Genomic DNA, 24269 nt, shown 5'->3' on the forward strand with positions numbered 1-24269 from the left:
CATTAACTGCACCTCCAGCACATTAGCATGAAAGTCTTATGAAGGGAGATCCCATCTGAGTCCAGATTCATCACACATAAACACCATTTCCAAAGAGGGGCCATCTGCCCTGGTAGTTAACCCCATCGGCCATGACCATAACTCCCATGGGTCTCTTTAGCCCTCAAAGGAACCAATATCTGGGGGTTGTATCTGCTTTATCTGTCTCTCTGACTCTGCTCAGTTGTGCATGAGGGCAAACCTTCTGCCAGCCTCCAGACTCTTTTTTAGAAACTCGTAGCCATATAAACTCATTTCTCCTTTCCATTTCCCCCTTACTTTAGGTCAAACAGCATTTTAAAGTCATGGTATTTTATGTAGACATGGATATTCTGCTGATCCGCATTGAACCTTCTGTATAAGGTCATTTTCCAGTTGCATCATCAGTTGGTAGTTGATAGTGGTCCCTCGTTGCCAGGGAGGCTCATCCCCGGGTGTCATGTCCCACGCTGGGGGGAAGGCATTGCATTTACATGCTGAGTTTGGCTTCGAGACTGGCCACATTTGAGTACATCTGTTGAGTTCTTGATCCCTCTAACGTTCTGTTTTATGCATGGTTGTTGGAGCTCTCTACCCTGCCCCTGTGAGAAAGAGTTCACGGCTGAGGCAACAGCAGGGTTGAGAGATTGTCCTGGGTCACGTGGACCTTAGTGGCAGAAGTAGGGCAAGAAACCTGGCCTTCTGGCTCTTTGCTGGGTATCAGAAAGTGCTTTCCCATGACAACCAGCTGAAATCCTATGCATTCCTGACTTGAGTGCCCTAACCTCCAGAACACTTGTTTTGGTTGGCTGATCATCTTTCAAGGCCTTGGAGCCAGCGACTCTGAGCCTCCAGGGCTAGGGAAGCTACGCAGGGGTGAGGAGGCGAGGGGGGCTTTTGGTTCAGAACTGCCACTGCTAGTCTGGGGTAATTCACCCCTGAACATGCCTTAGGCTAACTTCCCACAGGCATACTATCTTTCTGTAATATTTAGAAATTTGTTGATTGATGGAAGGGAAGGCCAGCATTTGAAATATTTGTTTATGTCTAGAGTCACTTTATTCAACATTGAACATTTAGAGGCTTAAATAATTATCTCCCTTAAGTTATAAGTGCTAAATAAAGAAGTAGAGTCTGGAGTAGAAGCAAACAACAAATATTTATTGAACAGCTCCTCTGTACAAGATATGGAGGATTGGAGAGGGGGTACTAAGGGTAGGTGACACCCCTGAAGAGTTACCTGAAGGACCAGTAATACAGGTGAGAAGAGAGTTCCTGCCTAAATGGATGCCGAATGCCTGACCAGGAAGGCTGGAGGAGGGCATGGGGAGCCGGGGAGGGCCCAGGCAGGACTGCATTTGGAGCCCGCTGTGCTGCTGATCTGAAGTCTGGGTGTGTGGGCATGTTTGGGCAGGATGGTGACTAGGTGAGCCCGGCTGGAACACTGGGTTTGCAGTGGCAGTTAGGGATGGGAGGGACACCAGGACCCAGTGCAGTTTGTTGAGAAACTGAAGTATGGGCAAAGGAAGTTTTGGACAGGGGGTGTTGTGACGATGGCTATCTTGTAGACCAGTTAGGTTTTTGCCTACAGGCGGTTTGGAGCTGAGGGAAGCAAGGGAAGGTCTAGGAGCTTTCAGGCCTGTGGTTGTGAGGAATGGAAGAGTAGGTGGGAGCACTTATGAAGAAGGCCATGAGGGGGCTTAGCGACTGATTAGATACGAGGGACAGGATGTGGGAGGACCCAGAGATGGCACCACATGACGGTCTGGGAGAACAGCCTTCAGAATGTTCTAGTACTTGTCTGGGGCTCTTTCTTTGAGTTCTTTGTATGTATCATTTCAAAATTTATTGTGCAAAGTCAGCATAAATTGGCTATCATGTATATCAAATGTGTGTATATACAAAGGCCCACAGAGACAAAGAAGCTAAATGTTCCCCACATCTTCAGAGAGAATAAAAGTTATTTTGTAGTTTGTGAATGTCCATGGCATTTTCAGAACAGCTGTTTTCCAAAGAATGAGCCCTGCGCCAACCCTGGAGAGAAATGCCTTGGACTCTTGGGAGAATTTAGAAAGCAGACCAAACTGCATGAGGGGCCTAAGGAGATCCAGTCAGGACCTGAGGGCAGGGAGCCCTCCAGAATCCCCAACCTCCTGCCTCAGGGCTAGGGACATCTGTGGATGAATCTGTTGTTGGAGGTTTTAGAAGTGACGGGTAACCGCCGGGGATCCCCACCTCTGCGTAGTTACTTTCTTCCTTTTGTGGGTGTTTGGAGGCCCTGTAATGACTTTGGGAGTAGAGAATTTTACACTTATTGGGGGCTTTGCACATTCAATGGGGTAGCTAAGAAGACTTGGCAATCTAGGAGCGGTAGGGGTGCATTTGGGGTGCTGTGGGGCAAGAGATATGAATCTGTGTCACTCACTGAATGACTTTCATAGTCAAGAGCTCGTTCTTTCTCCTAAGGTTCTCTTTTCTGCTGGAAGAGTGCTCACTTTTTAACCTTCTTTCTCTGTAAGGAGAGTTGCTTCTTAACTTTTTTTGGTAACAGTTTCCTTATATAAACATAGACTCCCATTAATAAGTCCCTAATTCCCCTCTCCAGGTCCTATGATCAATATGTAATGGCCAGATCAGGACCTAACAGCATGTAGGTGAAGTTTCTATTTAGTCACCTTTTTTTATTTTTTAGGATTTTATTTATTTTTTTCTACCCCCTCCCTCCACTGTGCTCTCTGTGTCCATTCACTGTGTGTTCCTCTGCGTCTGCTTGTATTCTCATCATGTGACTCTGGGAACCGATCCTGGGACCTTCCAGAGTGGGAGAGAGGCAATCATTCTCTTGCATCACCTCAGCTCCCTGGTCTGCTGCATCTCTTATTGTTTCTCCTCTCTGTCTCTTTTTGTTGAGTCATCTTGCTGCGTCAGCTCTCTGCGTGGGCCAGCATTCCTGTGCAGGGCAGCACTACTTTGCGGGGCAGCACCCCTGAGTGGGGCAGCACTCTTTGTGCGGGCAGCACTCTGCACGCGCCAGCTTGCCACATGGGCCAGCTTGCCTTTAACAGGGGACCCTTGGTCTCAAACCCTGGACTTCCTATATGGTAGATGGGAGCCCAATTCCTTGAGCCACATCCATTTCCCTATTTAATCTTCTGATTGGGTTCTAGTGGTCACTTCTGTATAAACAACACCTGTTAGCTGCTTCTTCCCCACAACTGACCAGGCCCCATGCTAGGCCCTGGGAGACAAAGATGAATGGTACTCTATCCTGGATGAGCGCAGGAGCTAACTCTCAAGCCCTGTGCACCAGGGGACCTCAAGAAGTGAAATGGGCTCAACGAGGGTCTGCACTTTAGGGTAAAGTCCCAGGACTGCGATGCTCAAGATTTGACAGGTTTGGCCAGTATCTAAAAAATAAAAAAACAATACAAAACAAAACAAATGTGAGGCTATCAAGTTTATCAGTAGTAGCTTTCAATCCCCTGCTCTTTCTGGATGAAAAGAAACTGGAATTGGTTAGAAGGTATTTCTCACCAAGTGACTGAGCTATTGAATTCACTGTCTCAGCCAGGCTATATTGCAAGCTTTAGATCCCATTAAATCAGGAAACCTGTCATTCATTGATAGATTAATGAATTAACAAATACGAGAGTAACTTGACTTGTGAAAAAATAAGTGGTAGATTTTCTCATATTAGACTAATTAGGTACTGGAGTGTGTGTTACTCCCAGGAGAATCACCCCACAGTGATAAAATTGGGGGGGTGGGGTGGAGAAAGGAGGCTGTGGTTGGGCACAGCTGCAGTCACCCCCAGCTGCTTGGCTTGCATGCCGCCTGCAGGCATCTGAGGAAGGCAGCGTCCATCTGCCCGAATCAGAGCACTTCAGGCTTTCCATACCTGTTCCTTTGGCTGCATTTTGTTGATTTCCCAGGGTGTGCTCTGCACCCAGTTCCACTTCTGAGGGCACGCCCAGCTCTGCTGCAGGCAGCCACGGGGCATCTGAGGCAACCAGTTCTGTTCTAGGGGAGTTTTTCCGTGGCAGATGCCAGCTGAGAGCCTCACAGCTTCAGGGACGGGTGGGGGCCTGGCATCTGGCTTGGCTGAGAGGGCCTGGGCTTTGCACCCACAGGGAAAAGCCAGGGAATGCCCTCAGCTCTGCTGGGAGTTTGGCAGGCTGATTTCACACTCTAGTGGCTGCCACGGCGCCTGTCCCTGCATAGTGCTGACTTTGCACACTTGACTTTCTACAGGGGACAGCCCTATGCGTGGAAGTTTAGCAGGCTTGGTGGTGGTGAGGTAATCTTGAGGCAATCAGAGGGAAGCAGGGATAATTTGCAGTCCTCAGCAGGACAGTCATTGTGTTAACACAATTAGTTCCATTAATCCTCCCTAATCATCTAAGGTAAGCAGGCAGGCTTTGAACTCAGGAAAAACATCTTTATGAAGAAAGGAAAAGATGAAGCAATCTTTCTCCAAAGCACTTATCATTCTGAGTTCTGAACAAAACACTGCAAACTTCCACCACCTACTGCACCTGCATGAGAAGATCCAGAGAAAGGGCTTGCAGGGTCTCTTGGAATGAGCCTGATATGGGTCAGATTAAACCCCGTGGTGCAGGTTTACCCATCTCGCAGCCCCAGTAGGACACTGGGTTGGATTGGATGGACCAGGAAGTAGGAAGGGTTTGGGTTAAAGGAGGCAGCTGAGATCGTTGAGAAAACCTAGGAGTAGCCTTCAGACATGAGCCCAACTGGATTTTCAATGGACCATTTCCTTCCTCCTTCCTCCTTCTTCCTTTCTTCATCTTTTATTCTGGAAGATTTCCAACATGTACAGAATAGGCAGAGCAGAATAATGAATGTACAGTGGTACATCTACTACCCGGCTTCCACAGCCGCATGGCCAGTCTTCCAGTTGAGATAGAGTTGTCATATGGGTTTTCTTATATGTTGTGAGCTGTATGTCTGTTTATGAATGAAGAGGATCCTGAACCTTCTGATAGAGATTTCTCATCTCCTTTTTCTTTTCTGCCTTAGAGACTGAATGGGCCAATACTTTAGGCAGATCTGAGGTTTTTGAGCCTAGGAGGGTGCAGCCAGAGCAGGAGACATGGGCAGAGGAGGTTGGGAATGGAGCCTGGGACATAACAGGGAACCTGGTGCATTAGGTGGACTAACTGGGTTTGGGAATGGGATTGCCTTTTCATTTTTATTTTAACTGTATATTTCAGCAAACCTGCCTACTCCAGAGAGCTTTGAATTCACAGGAGTGAGTGTAGGAGGAAAAGCTCCTGTGATGGCATCTATGTCAGTGTCCTCTCCCGCTTGCCTCACTTCCTAGTCTTCTCTTCCCTTTACTGTGCCTTGCTTTGAAACACGAGGCAGCATCTGTAGGGACCTAATGGCTCTGCCACTTAAGAGAGCATCTGGGCAGGGAGTGCTCCCTCTTGCACCCGTGTTTTCCTACAACAGGCTTGGGGTTTGGGAGGTCCCCCCACCCACTGTAGCTAACCCCCCCTGCAGCTCACCCCACCCACTGTAGCTAACCCCCCCTGCAACTCACCCCCATTGTAGCTCACCCCCACCACAGCTCACCCCCACCGCAGCTCATCCCCACTGCAGCTTACCCCCACTGCAGCTCACCCCACCTACTGTAGCTCACTCCCACTGCAGCTCATCTCCCTGCATCCTGGCAGAATTTGGGGTTCGGGTATTTAGTCGTAGAGGGAAGGATGCCCAGAAATGTTTTCGAGCAACAGGAGCAGACAGCCAGTCTTCCTGGCAATAGCAAGTGTCTTTATGCCACCTTCAAGCATTTTTTCAGTTTTCTACGTTCTTCCCCTTACCACACCGATCCCACCTTGGAAACAAGTGCAGAGTCAGTTCATTAGAGAATGAAAGTGTTACAACAGGCTTAATGAGACCTACGCAGTGTGAGGGCAAAGGGTGCGTGTATGTGGGTGGGGAGGGTGATAGAGTTGGTTTTTGCTATTCTTTTGAAGACAAAGAGAAAGCTAAATTTGAGAAAAAGGTCTTTGCAAGCTGTGCGGCTGGAGTGAGTGTGAGAGTTTGGCGGTGGTGATTTGGAGGGAGAAAGGTGACCCTGTCCAGGTGGTAGTGGTCAGGCTTCTGAATCGAGTCTTTTCAGACCTTTGGGCAGGTCCTCCTTGCCGTGCTGCTTTCTATGTGCGGGAGGCTCCAGCTCAGTCCTCACCCCTCCAGTCTCTTGGCTCAGAATACATATCCACATCCTTCATGCAAAACCTCAGGGCCAGATTCATTTAGAAATTCAGAATCCTTTGGATTTTAGAAGCTTAATCTAGTAGATACTCTATATTACACAACACCTCCAACAGGGTCCGGGGCCGACCTTCACGTTTAAACAAATGAAGATCCTTACAGCACAAAGGTCTAAATATTCCAACTAAGGGGAATAAATACAGATTACAAACAGCCTCTTGTCAGCTTGGGCCAGGTTTTGTGCCAGATGATTTTGACCCCAAATCACACTTGCAGTTTTCAGAGCTTTGGGGATGTCGGGTTTGTGGGTTGGGGATCATGTATCTGTACCATCTACCCATTGGTGACAACTAAATACAGATCTTAAGCTTGGACCTTTCCACTGAACTTCAGATTCACATATCCAGTTGCCCTGTCTGTCTCATAGGTGTCTCCTACCTGGCCTGCCCAAACCCAGCTCCTAAGGCCCCACTCTCAGTAAAGGGCAACCCCCCTTCCCCCATTTTGCTCAGGTCAAAAAATCTCCATGCCAACCTTGATTCCGTTTTTTATCTTCCCCCTACATCCAATCTATCAGCGAATCCTTTCAGCTCTCTCTTCAAAATATATCCAGAGTCTAACACCTTCCCACCCACTCCACTGCTATGACCCGCCCCCCCATCATCTCTTGCCTGGATTATTGCAATAGCCTTCTGAGTGGCCTCCCAGCCTCCCCACTTGTGCCTATTGTTTATCCTCCACGCAGCAGCCAAAGTGATCTTTGTAAAGTGGAAGCAAAAGCATGTCACTGCTCTGCTCAAACCCTGTCTGGCTCCTTTTCTCACTCAGAGCCAAGGTCCTTACAATGGCCATCAGGGCCCTGCCTGTGGCCTCCCTGACCTCATCTCCTACTGCCCTTCCCTCACTCTGTTCCAGTCACACCAATCTCCTCCCTCTGGTAAAGGCCAAGTTCTCCTCTCACCCCAGAGCCTTTGCACTTGCTGTTCCCACTACCCGTTTTGGTGTTCCCTTGATGTCTTGAGGGCTGGCTCCTTCACATATAGGGAAGGTCTTCCTGCATGACTTATATATATTAACATACAATCACCAAACCTAATCTTTGAAATCTCCCTTTTTGCAAATAACGCATGAAGTACCCTACATGACAGACAACAGAAGGGTCAGCACATTAGAAAAGCCCTATTAACTGCAATGAGGTTAATAGTTACTTCTACTCTGGGCAGTAAGCGCAGCACTGACGTTAGAAGGTGTAATAGTTAATTTCGTGTATCCACTCGACTGCGTTGTGGTCCCAGTTGTTTGGTCAAGCAAGCACTAGCCTGATGGTTACTCCGTAGGTATTTTGTAGTCAGGTGTCTTTATCAGTTGTTTGCATCTATGGCTGATTACATCTACAATCAACAAAAGAGACTGTCTTCTGCCATGAAAGACGTCTCATCTGGCAGTTGAAGGCCTTGCAGGAAGATCTGATGATTTCAGCAGTTAGAAACAAGACTTTCTTTCTCTCTTTCAGCCAGCCAGCTTCTCCTGGGGAAATGATCAAAACCTCCGTCAGGGTTCCCAGCTTGTGTCTGCCCTATGGAACGTGGACTTGCCGCTCCTCACGGTCCCACGAGCCAATTCCTATAATATACTAAATCCCGTAATGTCTACGTGGACACACACTCACATCCTATTACTTCTGTTTCTCTGGTGAATCCTGACACCTAAGGGTAGACTTGACAGTTTTAAGTTTTATTTTTCTTTGATGTCTTTGAAAGGCCGAGAACTTCCTTTGTACTTGGGTAGTGGTTTACTTTTTTCTATTTATTTCAAGCCCTATTCCCTCAATTAATTAGTATTGTAAATGGCCCTAAACTGTGCTCACAAACTGGATGTGGGCCATAGATTCCCTCTCAAACCGTCTATAATACATTCTCCATGTGATATAACTCTTAAATTCTTTTCTGTCCTTGTCTAAAATATCACATGGAAATCTAATATCCAGGATAGAAAGTCACAAATTAAGGAACTCTTCTGACATTCAGAGCTTGAAAAGACCATTTTCAGATCCCCTTTTCTGTGTGCTTCAGGAAATATCTCCTCTTTTGTTTTTCAGATGCTAGTGTGGGCTTGGCAAATGTATCTCCTAGTTTGTGTGTCCAGCCGCATTAGCTTATTCATTTAAAAAGACCTGGGACTTCATTAAATTGTAGAAAAAAGAGCAATCAACATGTAAGGAGAGTTGCCCATTTTTAAAGGACAGTCCCTACTTTCAGATATAATTTTGTCCCTGAAAACTTCATTCATTTATTTATGGGAAAGAAAACCAAATGGACAGCCAAGCATGATCATTAGATTACATGTTAAGGTAGGCTCTATCCCAGAAAACTAAAAATTATACCAAACTTCTTATTGGCATCATCTTTGAGTTTTGATACAAAATCTAAAAAAAAAAATTTAGATGGTCTTTTCCTTCAAAATTCAACACAATTAACTGAGGTATCCAATTGCAAATGAAATTTCACAGATTTTGATGTGTCTAATCAATTCCATTTCTTCTACATTGCATATGTTTGAGACCTGTGTTTGGTTTTCCTACTCATCAGTATTTTCTACAGTTTTATAGAACCTTGTAAATAAATGGGAGAATATATCCAAAAGTATTCATGTAGAAACAAAGTTGGTGACACTGAATGGCTAGGTGGGGCCTTTGGATTCTCAGGTCATAGCAGAATTGTTTACTCATCTCCTGGTCTATAAAGTCTTTATGATGCTATGTAAGTTTGTTCCATAAAAGGTGGTTTGGAGGTAACAGTGCAAAAGGCATAAAAATGTGGTTTGTATCATCCCCCAAAAAGGAGGATCACTTTTATAAAGAGATGGAGATTTGATCAAAGCACAGGATTTAAAATCTAGTGTGTTCTATTAGGTTACACTATTGAAGCTTTTCCTTAGTATGTTTAAACAGTATCAAACTAAGGGAAAAGTCTGGCCACTTATTATTCATAGTTAGTGATTAGGATTGAGTAGAACTGTTACCTTTTGACTGGAAAATTATGCTTTGTATATATATATATGTCTCATTTTAAACTTGCCCCTTAAAAAGCCCAGGATAAGTTCTATTTTTCTCGACTGTGGGTAATTTGTTCAGGTGCCTGGATAGATTATTTAACCTCCCTGTGCTCCATTTACTTACCTGTAAATGAGAGTATTGATCTACATAATGCTCTCAGAACAACAAATTTCTTAATTACAAAAGTTATAGTAGAAAATAGAAGAAGAGTCAAAAGCTTAGAAATTATAGATATGCATACAGGGAAAAAAATCACACATTATTACATTTCCCCATAGAATATATTTTCATCCTTCACCCATATTTAATTTGTACAAAATTAATTTTATATAATTGAATCATAGAATACATATTCCTTTATAATCTAATTTTTTCCACTTAAGACCATAATTGGTCTCAGCCTACATGTTGGATCAAATGTTAAAAACTGCTTTTTGACCTTGAATAAAAGGGGGAAATGGCAAAGACAAATGAGTTTATATGGCTAAGAGTCTTCCAAAAAAGAGTCAGGAGGTCATCAGAGGGGTCACGCTTGTGCATATCTCAGCAGGACCCCAGAAAAAGCCAAAGTAGATACAACCCTAGGTACTGGTTCTCCTGAAGGCTACAGAGATCCACAGAGTATGTGGTCATGGCAGATGGATTTGGAGCTCTGTGCCATGTCAGAGGGCCTTACTTTGGAAATTGTGCTCCTGAGTGTGATGGAGCTGGACTCAGATGTGACTTTTCTACACATGCCTCTGCTGTCACTTTTACTAAACCTATGCTAAGAATGGTCCATACTCAGGAGACTTGAATCTCTGAACTGCCCATGTGCCAGCTGGGCCCTGAGCCTCAGCAGAGTGCAATTCCTACTCTCTGGTTCATTGGTCTTACCCAGGTCAGCTAACAGGGAGGTGAAGATGGTCAACCACCACACCAGGGAATCAAGAGTGCCTACAACTACAAGCAGAAGAATTGCATCCATCATCCATGTGGAATCTAAGCCCCCTTTCAATATAGAGGTGGAGTGATGTCACCACCCCAGGGGCCACAGAATGGAGGAATAAAATATGGACTAGAGTGGACTTACTGTTATTTTACCATAAAACTGTTGTGACAAGTAATGGAAGAAATTTTAGCATCGAGGTGGAGAAAGTGGCCATGGTAGGTGCTGAGGGCAGGGAGATAGTAGAAGAGATGTGATGTGGGGGCATTTTTGGGACTTTGGAGTTGTCCTAAATGATATTGTGGGGTCAGATGCTAGACCTTATATATCCTGCCATAACCCATTGAATGTACTGGGGGAGAGTACAAATTATAGGGTAAACTATTATCTATGTAGGGCAGGAGTGCCCCAAAATGTGTTCACCGAGTACGATAAGTGTGACACAGTGATGGGAGAGGTTGTTGGTGTGGGAGGACTGGGGTGGGGGGGTTGGGGGTATATAGGAACCTCTTATATTTTTTAATGTAATATTTTTTGTGATGTATATATCTTCAAAAATATATAATTTACAAAAATGATGTGGTGGGGGGTGGGGAGTGGGTTATATGGGAACCTCTTATGTTTTTTAATGCAATGTTCCTTGTGATCTATTAACTTTAATTAAGAAAAAAATACAAGCAATAACAAAACAATAAATAAATAAATAAATAAATAAAAGGACCATATCGGGAGTATCTTTCCATGTCATTAAACTGCCTACAATAGGGAAGCAGACTTGGCTCAATGGTTAGGGCATCCGTCTACCACATGGGAGGTCCACAGTTCAAACCCCGGGCCTCCTTGACCCATGTGGAGCTGGCCCACATGCAGTGCTGATGCGCGCAAGGAGTGCCGTGCCACACAGGGGTATCCCCCGCATAGGGGAGCCCCATGCGCAAGGAGTGTGCCCCGTAAGGAGAGCCACCCAGCGCAAAAGAAAGTGCAGCCTGCCTAGGAATGGTGCCGCACACATGGAGAGGTGACGCAACAAGATGACGCAACGAAAAGAAACACAGATTCCTGTGCCGCTGACAACAACAGAGGCAGACAAAGAGGACGCAGCAAATAGACACAGAGAACAGACAATTGGGGCAAAGGGGAAGGGAAGAGAAATAAGTAAATAATAATAAAAAATAAATAAAAAATAAATTGTCTACAATATTTTTCATAGTGGCATGGTATCTAATGGTTTGAAATGCCATAATCTATTTAATTAATGTGTTATTATTGGACAATTCATTTCTAATTCTACTCTTAAAAATGCTATAATGATTATTCTTGTATTCAATTTTTTCTTTTGCTCCTGCGTGATTTGGAATATATTCCCAGAAGTGGAATTCCTAGGTCAAAGAACTGTTGCCATTTAATTCCACAATGCTCTCTACCAATTTTATACTGGTTTACACTTCCACAGCAGTGGTAAGCGTGTCTGTTTCTCCCACCCTCACTCTCACTAGCACGCAACAATACCATTTAAGACATGTCTTTAGAATTTCCATTCCAGGTGGTTTTAGGAGCATACGTGTTTGTTTCCTTATTTTTTCAAGAACCCATCTATACAGTAGAAAAAGAAAAAAAAGTGAAAGTCTGCAACAACCCAGTGATGAGAGAGAGAGGTCACAATCAAACTATTTCCATGAATTTCTGGGAGATGAAAATAGAGGGCAGAGTAGCAACTGATGGAGCAGAAAAGAGGTGCTGAGGAAACCAAAGCCCCAAATATGGAGTCTAGCAAAGAGCCAATTGCTCTGCAAAATCCCAAAGGTGCTCCTGGCTTAGGCACTGTAGTTACCCCAGAGGGTGGAAATGAGATGTGCAGCTGAGTACAGGGTAATTGTTTGAAGTTTGGTAGATGGAACCCTATACCCATGATTCAGGCAGAAAGATCTGGAGCCAGCCTCTCACTTCTAGGGTAAAAAAACTGGAGGGTTCTCTTGAAAAGAAATGACACAATGGTGTGGGGAGAACTAACAGAGCTAGTTCCTCATGCAGAGGTCCCCTGATATAATAGAATGTTCCCATACTAAGGCAGATCAGGCTGGAACTTCAGAACTATTAGAGGAAATATTGCATCCATAGAACAAACAAAAAGGATGCTATGAAAAGGAACCATCAGAAAATAGGAAGGCACTCCTGCAAACTCAACGTATTATTATCAGAATAAAAAGCTCAGTGGAAGTGTTTTAAGATAAAGTCAAGTAAACCTCCTGGGATATGGAATGAAAAGATAAAAGAAATGGGAAATAAATAACAAATAGTAAATGACATAGGAATCAGTCCTATTGGTCCAATATCTGAATAATAGGAGTTTAAGAAAAAGGAAAAATGGAGAAAAGGGCAGTTTTTTATAAAAACAATAACATAAAAACAAATAGAAGAGTATCTCCCACATGCTTGATTTTATTCCACACAAAAAAATTTTTTTAAAAAGGTACCTTAAGACATATTTAAAATTTTCAGAACACTGAAGATAAAAATAAAGTTCTAAAAATTCTAGAAAATGAAAACAGTACCAAACAAAATCTCCTACTAGGTCACAGTAATCAGACTGACATCAGACTCCACTGGCAATATTTCTGCTAGAAGAAAGTTCTGATAGATAATGATTTTTTGACCCAGAATTCTACATCCAGCCAAACTATCAATTGTGTGTGAGGACAGGCATGCAATGTTTTAGAAATCTGCCTTTCTAAACACTCTCAATATTCTATTCAGAATGTGCTTTATTAGCAAAAACCACAGGAATGGCCCAGAACCAGGAATACACAGATTCTGGCAACACTGGCTGTACCCAGCAGAGCAGTGAAGAGAAGCTCCAAGGCTAGAGTTGTGCGTGAGGCCAGAGAGCAGCCAGTCCAGATTAGGACTGTGGGGTTTTCCAGAAGGGTGGGCAAACCCTGAGAGAAAAGAACCCTGGGAAAGACAATTGGTAGAGTGAAGAAAAAAAAAAAAAAGAAGCCATTTGAATATGATGCTAGGTATATTCTCCATCGAGTGGCACAGGGGTTATCAGATTTTAGAACCAATGTGTAGACAAAATGTGGAGCTGAACTCTGGTTAGAGAACAGTGTTACCTTGGTTATCTAACTGTAAAAACCAAAAGCTTAGAAGTGGGTTAGTGAAAGGGGTGGGCTGGGAGCAGTAAAGCCTTCTTATTGCACAGTGGAGGGTCGAGGGCTACCCTATAGTCGATGGACCAAAAGATGGGCATTTTAGAATGTGCTTTGCAGTTATAGAGAAGAACAGAGAAGGAACTGAAAATTGTGATGCATAATTATTTTGTGGAGGCGCGAAGAGGAGTGAGGTGGTAAGTGAACTAAATCCTCATTTATCGTAGCAACAACGTGTGAGTGAAAGTCTAAAATGAGAAATCAGGAAATTGAGGTGTAAACATTTTATTTAGGGACATAGCAGTGACCACCAGAAAAACCTAAATAGAAAATGATTAAAATTGGTTCCCTCTGAGGCGTGAAGGGCCATAGGACATTACTTTTCATTGCCTGCTCGCCTGCAGTGTTTGATTTTTTGAAAACCAAACACTTCACAATACTTAGTTTTGGTTTTATTTTAATAAACAAACACAGAAATATGTAACCCCAAAGAAATGTCAGCTAATTTGATAGGCAAAAAAAGAGAAAAAAGAGCTTACCCTTGCTTTCATTTGTATTTCTTTGTTTATTTGAACTAAGGGTTCTAAGTTGCATGTGGCTTTTAAATTTCAGGCTTCTGTGATTCTTCTAAAGCAGTTATTTTCTCACAGGACATGGTTCTAATTATATGATGAAAAGCAATGGCAAATAGGAAGATCAAGAAACAGGAGTATTTCCTTGAGGACCTTTATTCCCTGAAGTCAGACATCTTTGCGTTGTATTTGTGTTACATTTTGCTGTGCTCTTTACTGTGGTCTGATTTAAGGATGGGATACCTTAAACTATGAGCACCGTGAGGTCAAGGAAAGAAGCTTTATTTTCATCTCTCTCGTGTCCAAGAAGCAACTCCATTATCATGCACCCATCAGTGGGCTCTAGGAACACTCACTACATGTTCTTCCCACAGACTGTCTTTGAGCGATGCTGTTGGCAGGCTAGTGGGCAATGCCCCAAGGTCACGGTGAAGGGCACTCACTCTGCAGCCGGGCAGCCCTGTGCATCCAGGCCCCTCTTCCTAGAGTTGTGACATATGGGCATGTTATTAAACTTCCTATGCCTCAGTTTTCTCACCCATGAAATGGTTGAGGATAAGGATATTGTTTCCTTCACAGAAAGAATGCATGGAAAGTACTCAGCGAAGGTCATTTATTAGAGTTGTGATTGCTATGGTGAATGAAACAGTCTCTCCTCTTGTCTTGGCTTTTGAAGGGAATCTGGAACTGAACATTTTTGTAAGTAGTCATTGGTGGAAGTCTTCTGCTAGGGCATCATATTACAGAGACAGGAAAGTTCCTGGCATGAAGATAATGTTTCTGGTTGCAATGTCCTGAGCTCCTGACTGAGCTTGCTTCTTGAGTCATGTGGATTCATTCAGTTCCACTCCGAGTCTGTACTAATCACCTGCCTTGAGCCCAGTTGTGGAAACCCAGAGAAGGGAGGGCATGGCCCCTAAGGCCTGACAGCATAGCTTACTAACGTGGGCCAGGCACAGCACCCAGTGCCTCACCGTCTCATTCAGTCCTCTCAATACTATGTACGAATTTATTGATGAGGAGATCCAGGCAAACTTCATAGCGTGTTAACAGGCAGAGCTGGGATGTGAACCCAGGCAAGCTAGCCTCAGAGCTTGGTGTAAGAAACAGGCAGTGTAAAAAAATGCAGCCATAAAATACACCCAGTGACAGAGACTAGTGCCAGACAAAATGCAAAGAGTGCTTCTTTTCATTTCACTGGTTTCTGGGGGGTGTTGTTATATTTCTTGCTTTTTGTACTCACCATCTCCTCGTAGGATACATATTCATGTATTGCTGTTTCCCTCAAAGAAAATAGAAAAGCTTTACTGTGACAGGGTGATGTTTTGTAAACCATTACATACTCTCGATAGTAGGTTTGGCACCTTTGGATGTTTTTTCCCACTCAGGAAACCGTTTGTATACACATGGAGTTACTTGTTTTTAGCCACCTCTGTCATCACGAGGGTGTCAGCTCTTTGAGTCCTTTCCTAGCCTGTTGAAAAGAGGAAGAAGTTGCTAACTTGAGATGACTCTGTGGCATGTTGAGAGATAGTATCTGTATCGTAGGACTTTGGTCCAGCCAACAGGAGACTCACGAGGAGATGATGGTTACTGCTCAGCTGGTTCCTGTGGCGTGATCAGGAGTGATGTGAAAGCAAAGTTTCAGCTGTTTTATATATATATTTATATAAACACACACACACACATATAAGAGAAGTGAGCTTATAAAACATTCCTGCATAACGTGCAAAATTCCCATACAACACCCCTACACCAACACCTTACATTGTTATGGGACATTTGTTACAGATTATGAAAGAACATCATCAGACTATTACCACTTACTATGGCATAAGCATACATTTTCCATACCCCCCATTATTAACAGCAGGTATTAGTATTGAAGATTTGTTATTAGTTCATGGAGCACACTCTCATATTTGTACTGTTAACTACAGTTCATCTTCCACCACCTGGTTCACTGTGTTATACAGTCCCATTCTCGTACAAGCTCTCCAAAGGTCAGCCAGTTTTGAAGGGCATTTAATTAAGGTATGTCCGGTAACCAAAGCAAGCTGCACTCTGGGGGGACTGGAATTTATTATAGAAATAGCCAGTGAACTAAAAAAGACATTTTATATTTTTTAAAGGTATCGATTTAAATTTTGTAACATGTAAACAAGAACACAGTTTTTAAAAACATGAAATGGTTTAAAAAGGGCATATAGTAAAGAGTAAGCCCCCTTTCTTGACCATTTGTTCCCCCAATCCTGCAGTTTCTATTTCTTGAAGCAATCTCTGTTACTATTTAAGGCTCCTTCTAGAGATTATATGTGGACCACAGTGTATATGTGCATGCACATGCATTCACACCTTTTTCCTCAACTGAATATATCTTGGAGCTAGTTCCACGCCATTCAGTACATTTAGATGACTCATTCATTTTTAGGGATTGCATAGTGATCTACCATATGGATATATCATAATTTATTTAAGCCCTTCCCTCTTCATGGATACTTAAGTCATTAAGACCTTTTAGGGCATTTGATCTAATTGTCTTGTTTTACGCATGAGGAAATTGAAACCTACAAGCACAGACAGTTTTAAATAATTAAATACACACTTGAGCCTACATTTTGGGTATGCTTTTCTTGCTTTTATCATATTTTGATCTCAGAAGACAGAAGAAGGCGGCTCAGCTGTGCGCCTGTGTGTTTTGCACATGTGGGTGTGTGTGTGAATCTGTGTGCCTACACAGGTAGGTGTACCTTATGTTGTGTGACAGTGTGCTCTTGAAAAACTCTGAATGAATGCTTTTTATTTTTTAAAAATGGGATATGAAATTTTAAATGCTGTGAGGGTGGGAAGGTGGTTTGTTATTTAAAGAAAACTTGTGGAGGAATCTTTATGTGAAATGGAGACTTCTTTTTAAAAAACTACTTTATCGAGCTATCATTTACATTTAGTAAAGATCACCCATTTTAAGTATGCGGTTTGATGCATTTTGACAAGTGTATGCATTCATCTAACCAACACCACAGGTGAGATACAGACAATTTACATCATCCCTGGTGTGCCTTTACAGTCAGTCCCCACCTCTACCCCAAGTTGACCACTGATAGGCTTTTTGTCACCACTGAGGAGCTTTGCCTTCTTTAGAATATCATATAAGTGCACTCATACAATATATACTCTTTTGTGTTTGGTTTCTTTCACATAGCTGGCTTGTTGCTTGCATCAGTAGTTCATTCCTTTTCACTGCTGAGTAAAATTCCATTATATGGTTGCAGCATGGTTTATTCATTCACCTGTTGTTAGAATTTGGGTGTTTTCAGTTTTGACTTTTATGACAAAGACCTCTATGAACACTTGTATACAAGGTGATGGCTTCTTCTGTGAAATCACCTCCATAATTCAGTTGTGCAGACCCCGTTTCTCAGATACTGAAGGAGTTTACAAGTGCATTCATTCCTTGAGCCAACATGTACAACTACGTATCACATGCCTCCAGGGTGCTGGAGAGGAATAGAGGAGATGATAGACAGTGTCCTGCAAGGCAGGGATTTACAGCAAAGCCCGTGTCACGACTGTGCTGCCGTGGAAGGTGTTTGGGAATGGGAGTCTTTCCCTTGCCTTATTTTATGAAAGTAAGTGCTGTTGTAAGCCTAACAGGGTGGAACTCTTGAAATACTTGATTTCTTATGCATTCTCTTATGCTTTTCAGCTACCCAATGAGCTCTACCCATAGGGCTAGTCGCAAACTCCTCCCCAAATGAAGAGTCTTTAGTAAGGGGCTACCTTCAAAACCAGGACCCAGCAACTGTTCAAGAGTTAGCCCATGTTAGAGTCTCAGCGTTCTGTGCTTTCCCAAAGCAGACCCTTGGAGGGCCCCTGTTATGTGTGTGCTCCCTGGTCTGCCCAATTCACCTCTTTCTGGGTGCCTCTGGAAACACCTACAGGGTGCCACGTGGCCTCCTGGAGAAAATGGCCTACAGTAAAGAGGGCTTGGGATTGGGCAGCAGGTCCTCTGCTTTGGGAAAGAACTCCTGAGCTTTCTACCTTAACTGATTTCCCTTTTGCCTCCCCCTCCCTGGCTCCCCCACCTTCATCCAAGGAAAAAGAAAAGGAAGCCAGGAGTCAAGTATCCAGGATTTAATTGGTGGAATACTCGCACTTCAAGCCTCTCTTCCTCCTTCCCATCCTTTCTGGACTTGTGAACTTTTCCTGCCTCCTTCCCTACTTTTTGACTCTCTCCAAGCCCTAGCATCTGACGACAGATGAAAATGGAAGTGAAACTCACGTTGGGCATGTGTGACCTTTGCAGACTTCTATGGAAAGGCTCGATTAGCGATGTCAGGTGAACGTTGAACCTATTAGATTAGAAGGAAGCTTGACCTTGAATTTCTGAACTCCCTTCCCTCGGATCCTGACCACCCCCAAAACAAACCCATGTATGCACCTCGATCATTGGGAGCTGACGGTAACACAAACCAGCAACACGTAAGCCGATTGTCCAGCAGCTCTTCATAGGCACCCGGCTTCTGGTTTTGCTTCCCAGTCATCAGAGTTCACGTTGGACAGGTGAGGTGTGGCGGAAGGAACATTGAACTGCAAGGCAGGAGTTGAGGGTGTGAGTTCTAACTCTGCCACTTACCTTGGGCTGCACAACTCCGGGGCCTCATTGGCAGAGACTTTGTATGAACTGTGCCCCCTGGAGTTGTGCGGTATGTGCTTTTACCAGAACATGTGATATATTGGGCACTTACCTTCCTTAACCTCAGTTTTCTCATACATAAAATGGGGCTAATAATAACCTCACAGGTTAGTTGTAAAGAATAAATGAAATAATGTGGGTGAAGGACTTGGTAATAGTTGGGTACTACCAAAAAAAAAAAAAAAACTCCCCATGGGTCTTTTTAGTTTGCGAAGATTGCTTGTTCCTAGGCTTCTATGGCTTATGCTCCTTCCCCATTGCTATGCTTCTAACTCAGATGACTTGAGCTCTGGCTCCTATCCAGAACTTCCCCAAGAGCTCTGTGGGGAGACCAAGGTGTTTGAGGTGTGGCTCTGCCTTTACATGGTCCGGCAGGGAAAGGAAGTCAGTTACACCTGAAAAGAAGGACTAGCCCTCACGGCTGAGAGCCCAGAGGGTGGAGGAAGATTGCACTTTGGACTGGGTTCTCCAAGAAGGCGCCATGTGCTGGGAGGGAGTCCCACTAGACTTGTGAGGGCCATCAGCGCTGTGGCTTTTGTGCTTTCCAGGTGGGCCTGGGAGGGATTCTGGCTGAAGGTCCTCTGAGCCCTAGCGTTTTCATCAGAAGGGGAGGGAATCTTCCAGGCCTCACAGGAGGTTGAATGAGCCCACATAGGGGAAGCACTCAATGTGGTGTCCAGGACTAGGAGATGCTCAGAAGATGAGTGATCACCTCCTTTTCCCCTTTTTTCATGAGCACCAATGACCCTGTATGGCCAATGGGGTGCCCTTCCTTGTCCCTGGGTGCCCCACTCCCCCAGGCTGGGGGCAGTCCTCTTTCCTAAGGATCCATCATTCTTTATTTGATCTTTCCAACACTGTAAAGCCATCCGGGATCCTGGAATAACGTAGATTAACATCAGCTCGACATGAGAATCCCTCTTTTTGTTTGGGAAACCTTGGCATGATGGGAAGAACATTGAGCTTAGAAGGAAGAGGCTTGAAGACTTGACTTTTTAATGATAATACCATCAATAATTACTGAGTGCTTTGTGTCAGGCACCGTGTTCAGCATGGCGGATTATCTCCTTTCACCTCACAACTGCGCATTGATGCAGCACATATATTAATATTAGCTCCATTTCACTGGTGAAACAGTCTGAGGGGAAGAGAAGGTCACTGTTTGCTTCAGGTCCCATAGCCAGGAAGTCTGAGTCAAGAGTAACTCAGGTCTGTTTAACCCAGAACCTCACTCTTCCTCACCAAGGGCGGAGTATCTCCTGGTAGTGAAAGTTTTACCTGTATGTCTTATGTGCTTTTCACAACAACCTACTTCAAAGATGAAGAAACTGAGGCTGAGGCTCAGAGAGGTGAGATAACCAGCTGGTCACGCAGCCTGTACCTGATGAAACTGGGATTCGGAGGTGCCCTGCCTGTCACAGCGGGAGGGGAAGCCCGAGGCACCCCAACTGCAAAGAGAATCACACGCAGAGAAAACAGAGACTAGTTGGGAAGACATGCCGAGTAAAGGCCTGAGGTTCAAGGAGATTTGATAAATCAGGTTACATCTGGAGAATAGACAGGAGCCTGGAGCGCAGGAGGAGAGGCTCCAACCCCACCCTGCCCCGGGAATGTTTGGGTGCGGATAGGAGGCCTGCTTTTATAGAGGGCCAGCTGCTTGGTGGTGGCGGTGACTGGGGTATAAGGGGCGCGCGGGGCGTGTGACCATGGGCAGAATTTGTGATTAACCTGATCTGGCCCTGAAGTTGCCCCACCCTTCCCGCCTTTACCTCTCCAGTTCAGTACCACCTGGAGGGATGCTCCCAGCCTCCTCGCTTGGCTGGCTGGGGCTGGGCCCTCGCGCTGCGGTCATCTGCCCAGGCTGTGAGGCTCTTTGTTGCTTTTGGCATGTTTAATAGCTTAATTTCTATTTTTCTCTTTGGGACTGCAGTTCAGCAGCATCGAGGCAGTGGTGGGTGCTAAAATGGATTCTGATTGCAATCTTGAATGTTAATATCCTAACACATTTTATCATCGATGACCTGTCCTCCCTGCCATGAGTTCTCGCTCCCCATCTGCCAAGATAGGCACGCTGCCTGCCTCGGAGAGGCCTCGCAGTCCAGCTCATTCCTTTGCCGTCGTCCCCCCTGCTTTTCACAGATAGCATTGTACTTTGCCAATGAAGTCCGCAGCCGTGGGAAATCTTTGACTTGGAGGAGATGAGAAAGTGTTTCATTTTGCCGGCGGGGTTTAATAGGGATGATCTAATCTCTAAAAGATACCCATTATTTAAATTCCATGCTTTAGGACAAGGGTGCCCCTGATATTTTTGAACTCTGGCAGGGACAGAATTCTGGCTTGGCTCTGTTGAGCAGAGCCGATTGTTGGTTTTCCTGTTTGTAATTTAGCGCAGGGCCTGTGTTATGCTTGTGGCGGGGTCCGCCCTGGTGGCGAGGGTGCCGAAGAGCAGATTCTCTGCTGGGAAACAGCGCTGGGACTCTGGGGGCCAGAAGGGACCACAAGAGTCCTCTAGGGAATCACCGGTTGACTGTTTGGTTCCCACCCAGATCCCAAACTCCAGGAGTGGTAAGAGGAGTTCTGAGGCCTGCCCGGGGCAGCATCTTGGTGGGCTGCAGTCGCTGACTCCCTGCCCTGACAGACGCCTGGAATAGCAGTGGCCACCCGGTGAGGCAGTGATGATCCCAGCCGACCAAAATGAAATTTTGAGGGAAACATGAAGTACTTCTCAACTGTGTATGGCTGAGTGTGGAAACAGAGTGGGGCTGGCTCTATTTCCACACTCAGTGAGTGTGCACAGTGGGATGCTGGGGGGAGGGGACCCGGAGAACATCAGGTTCAGTTTCGTTACCCCCTGGGCTATCTGTGGTGCCATCTCCTCGTCTCATGCCGTTTACGTACCGTTCAGGCACCTGCCTTCCTTTCTGGGGGTGGGGGCTTGGAGGGGTGAATGATCCCAGACTTGACCTGGGAGTTGTGAGCGTAGAGCCTTCTCCCACTTCCACTCCTGGAGGTGTTGACGGTGAGGATCAGACAGTGAGCTGACCAGCAGGGATGCAAATACAGTTACTGAAGTCTCTGTCTAGTAGCTTAGATAAATAGGTGGATGATGGATTACTGTTTCATAGGAGCCATGTGGAAGATGTTTATGGTGTACTGTGGGAACTCAGATGAGGGGGAATTTAATTCTGATTGGGCATACCTGGAAAGGCTTCTGAGGTGTTAACTGACCTCAGCCTCGAAGGAGGAGGAAGTGTTCAAAAGGCTGACTTTTCCTAAGTATTACTTGCTAAATGCATGCCTGCCCTTTGTGGAGATCATGGAATGAAAAAAAGAAAGAATAGTGGTTCCTGCCCTCAAGGAATTCACAGCTTGTTGGGGAGACAAGCCTGGCACTTAAGAGCCAATTAAAGCGCTGCATAGACAGATGGGGTTGTGGAGGCGGGGAGAGGCTGCCCGGGGTACTTTGTGATCCAGGGTTTCCGGAGTTACTCCTGTCTCTCATGGAGAACATGGTTTCTGTAAGAGTCTTTCAGACCTTGCAGAGGTGCCTTAACTAGATGAGGACCAGCCTCTCTGATTTGTCTCCCCTCAGATGATTTTGTCAGCCTGATTCTGAATGGTAGAAGCAGCTGGATTTGGAGGTGGGGAGGTGTCTTAGTTTCACAGCTGCTATAACAAATATCAGACAATGGGTTGGCCTAACAACAGGAATTTATTGACCCATGGCTTCAGAGACTAGAAGGCATGTATCTTCCCTGGGTAAGGAACTGATGGTGAGCTGGCCAGCAGTCCTCGGGTTCTGTGGCTTTTCCATCACATGGTGATACCCTCTTCACTCTAGGTTCCATTGACTTCCTGCTTTCCACGCCTCCCTGTAGCATTCTCATTGAGAAATCCTCCAGTAGTAGGATTAAGACTCATCCTGATTCAGTTGGCACACCTGATCTAAGAATAGCATCTCCAAAAGGTCCTCTTTACAATGGGTTCACACTCACAGGGATGGGATTAAGGTAAAAAACGTCTTTTTCTTCTTTTTCTGGGGTACATAATTCAACCTTTTGCAGGAGGGAAAAAGTTAAAGTGGAGAGAGAATGTTGATGGTAAAGACTTAGCTGCATTAGCTCTTTACAACCCTCCTGGAAATCTGGGGTTTACAAAACAAATGTGTAGCAGTGTGCAACTTGAGCATGGGTGTCCCTCAGTCCTACACATGCACTGTGCACAGTCCAAGCCTTTGCTTCTGCTCTGCCTTCCACCTTAAGGGCCTCCCTTTCTTGCCTCCATGAAGTCTTCCAGACTTTTCTTCTACACTGATTTCAATCTTGGCAGATACTTTATCAGTTAACTCATCATGAAGGCAGTTTCAGCACTATTTTTTCTTTTACTTTTTTTCATTTTTTTTAGGTACTGGGACTGGGGATTGACTGGGACCTCATATATGGGAAGCTGGTACTCAACCACTGAGCCCCATCAGCTCCCCTGAGATGGTTTTCCCCTTTGCTCATTTGTTTTTAGGAGGCACTGGGGACCAAACCCAGGACCTCCCATGTGGGAAGCAGGCACTCAACTGCTTAAGCCACATCTGCTCCCTATTTTCTATTTTTTAACTTCCCAATGAATTATAAACACCTTGAGAGCAGGGGTAGTGTCTTATGTGTCTCTTATTTTCCCTGTGAGACAGTTTGCTTAGTATTAAGAACACGGGTTTCTTTAGACAGTCTTGGCACTGAATCTTAGCATATAACTTTGAGCGTAGTTTCCTTGACTGTTTCTCAACCTGAGTATTACTGACATTTTGGGCCGGCTAATTATTTGGTATGATAGGCTCCCCTGTGTACTGTAGGATATTTGGCAGTATCCCTACCTTTGCCTACTAGATGCCAGTAGCAACACCCACCTCACCCCATCATGACAATCAAAAATGTCTCTAAACACTGCCAGATATCCCCTGGGGAGCAAAATCTCCCCCAGTTGAGAACCACTGGGCTCACACTACCTATGGTGTATGAACAAGTACAACAATGGCACAAAGGAGGCATTTGTAAATGCTGGTTCTTCCTTCTTGATTCACCTAACACTTGACACATGGTAGGTTGATGAACTGAATGGAGCTGTGACTAGGTTTTAGCTGTGCGGGGTAGAAATGTCTTGGAAATCTCGGGTTACCCACAGATGCGCTAACAAAGTAACTGTTATTTTCTTAATTGCAGATTGATCTGGAGCCAGAAGGAAGAGTGTACGTGATCATTGATCTCTCGGGGTCCTCAGGTGAAGGTAGGAGAGTGTGACCTGTCATTCTTGCTCTCTGACGTTGATCTTTGTCTTCCGGGACTCTCCCTTCCCTCCTTGACTGGGACTTCTTAAAGTCACATTTAATTAATTGGCACAGTTGAATGGAAAAGGTTATTTTGAAAATTCTTACGCCTGTGTACCAAAAGGGACTAGCCATCTGTTAGCTTTGGTGGAGCAGAAGGGAAAATTTTGACTTACCAAGTGAGGCCAATAAAACAAGCATTTCTTGCATGCTGGTGTGCAAAGCAGGCATCTGAAGTGGCAGCCTCTCTGCGGAGGCCTGTGTAGGGTGTGTGTATGTGTGTTGGAAAGGAAGTAA

The 24269-nt window shown here is 44.8% G+C and overlaps 1 protein-coding gene across 3 annotated transcripts in view; it reads left to right on the forward strand.

The window, feature by feature from the left end:
• PRKCE (protein kinase C epsilon) overlaps nucleotides 1–24269 on the forward strand; it is a 512150-nt gene that overhangs the window by 164498 nt on the left and 323383 nt on the right. For all 3 annotated transcript variants that reach the window (XM_058278495.2, XM_004447330.4, XM_071208802.1), the window contains one exon: nucleotides 23869–23932. In XM_058278495.2, the coding sequence (XP_058134478.1) occupies nucleotides 23869–23932 (64 nt within the window). The remainder of the gene's footprint in view (nucleotides 1–23868; nucleotides 23933–24269) is intronic.

This window comes from Dasypus novemcinctus, chromosome 17, assembly GCF_030445035.2.
Source record: "Dasypus novemcinctus isolate mDasNov1 chromosome 17, mDasNov1.1.hap2, whole genome shotgun sequence".
Taxonomy (NCBI): Eukaryota; Metazoa; Chordata; class Mammalia; order Cingulata; family Dasypodidae; genus Dasypus; species Dasypus novemcinctus.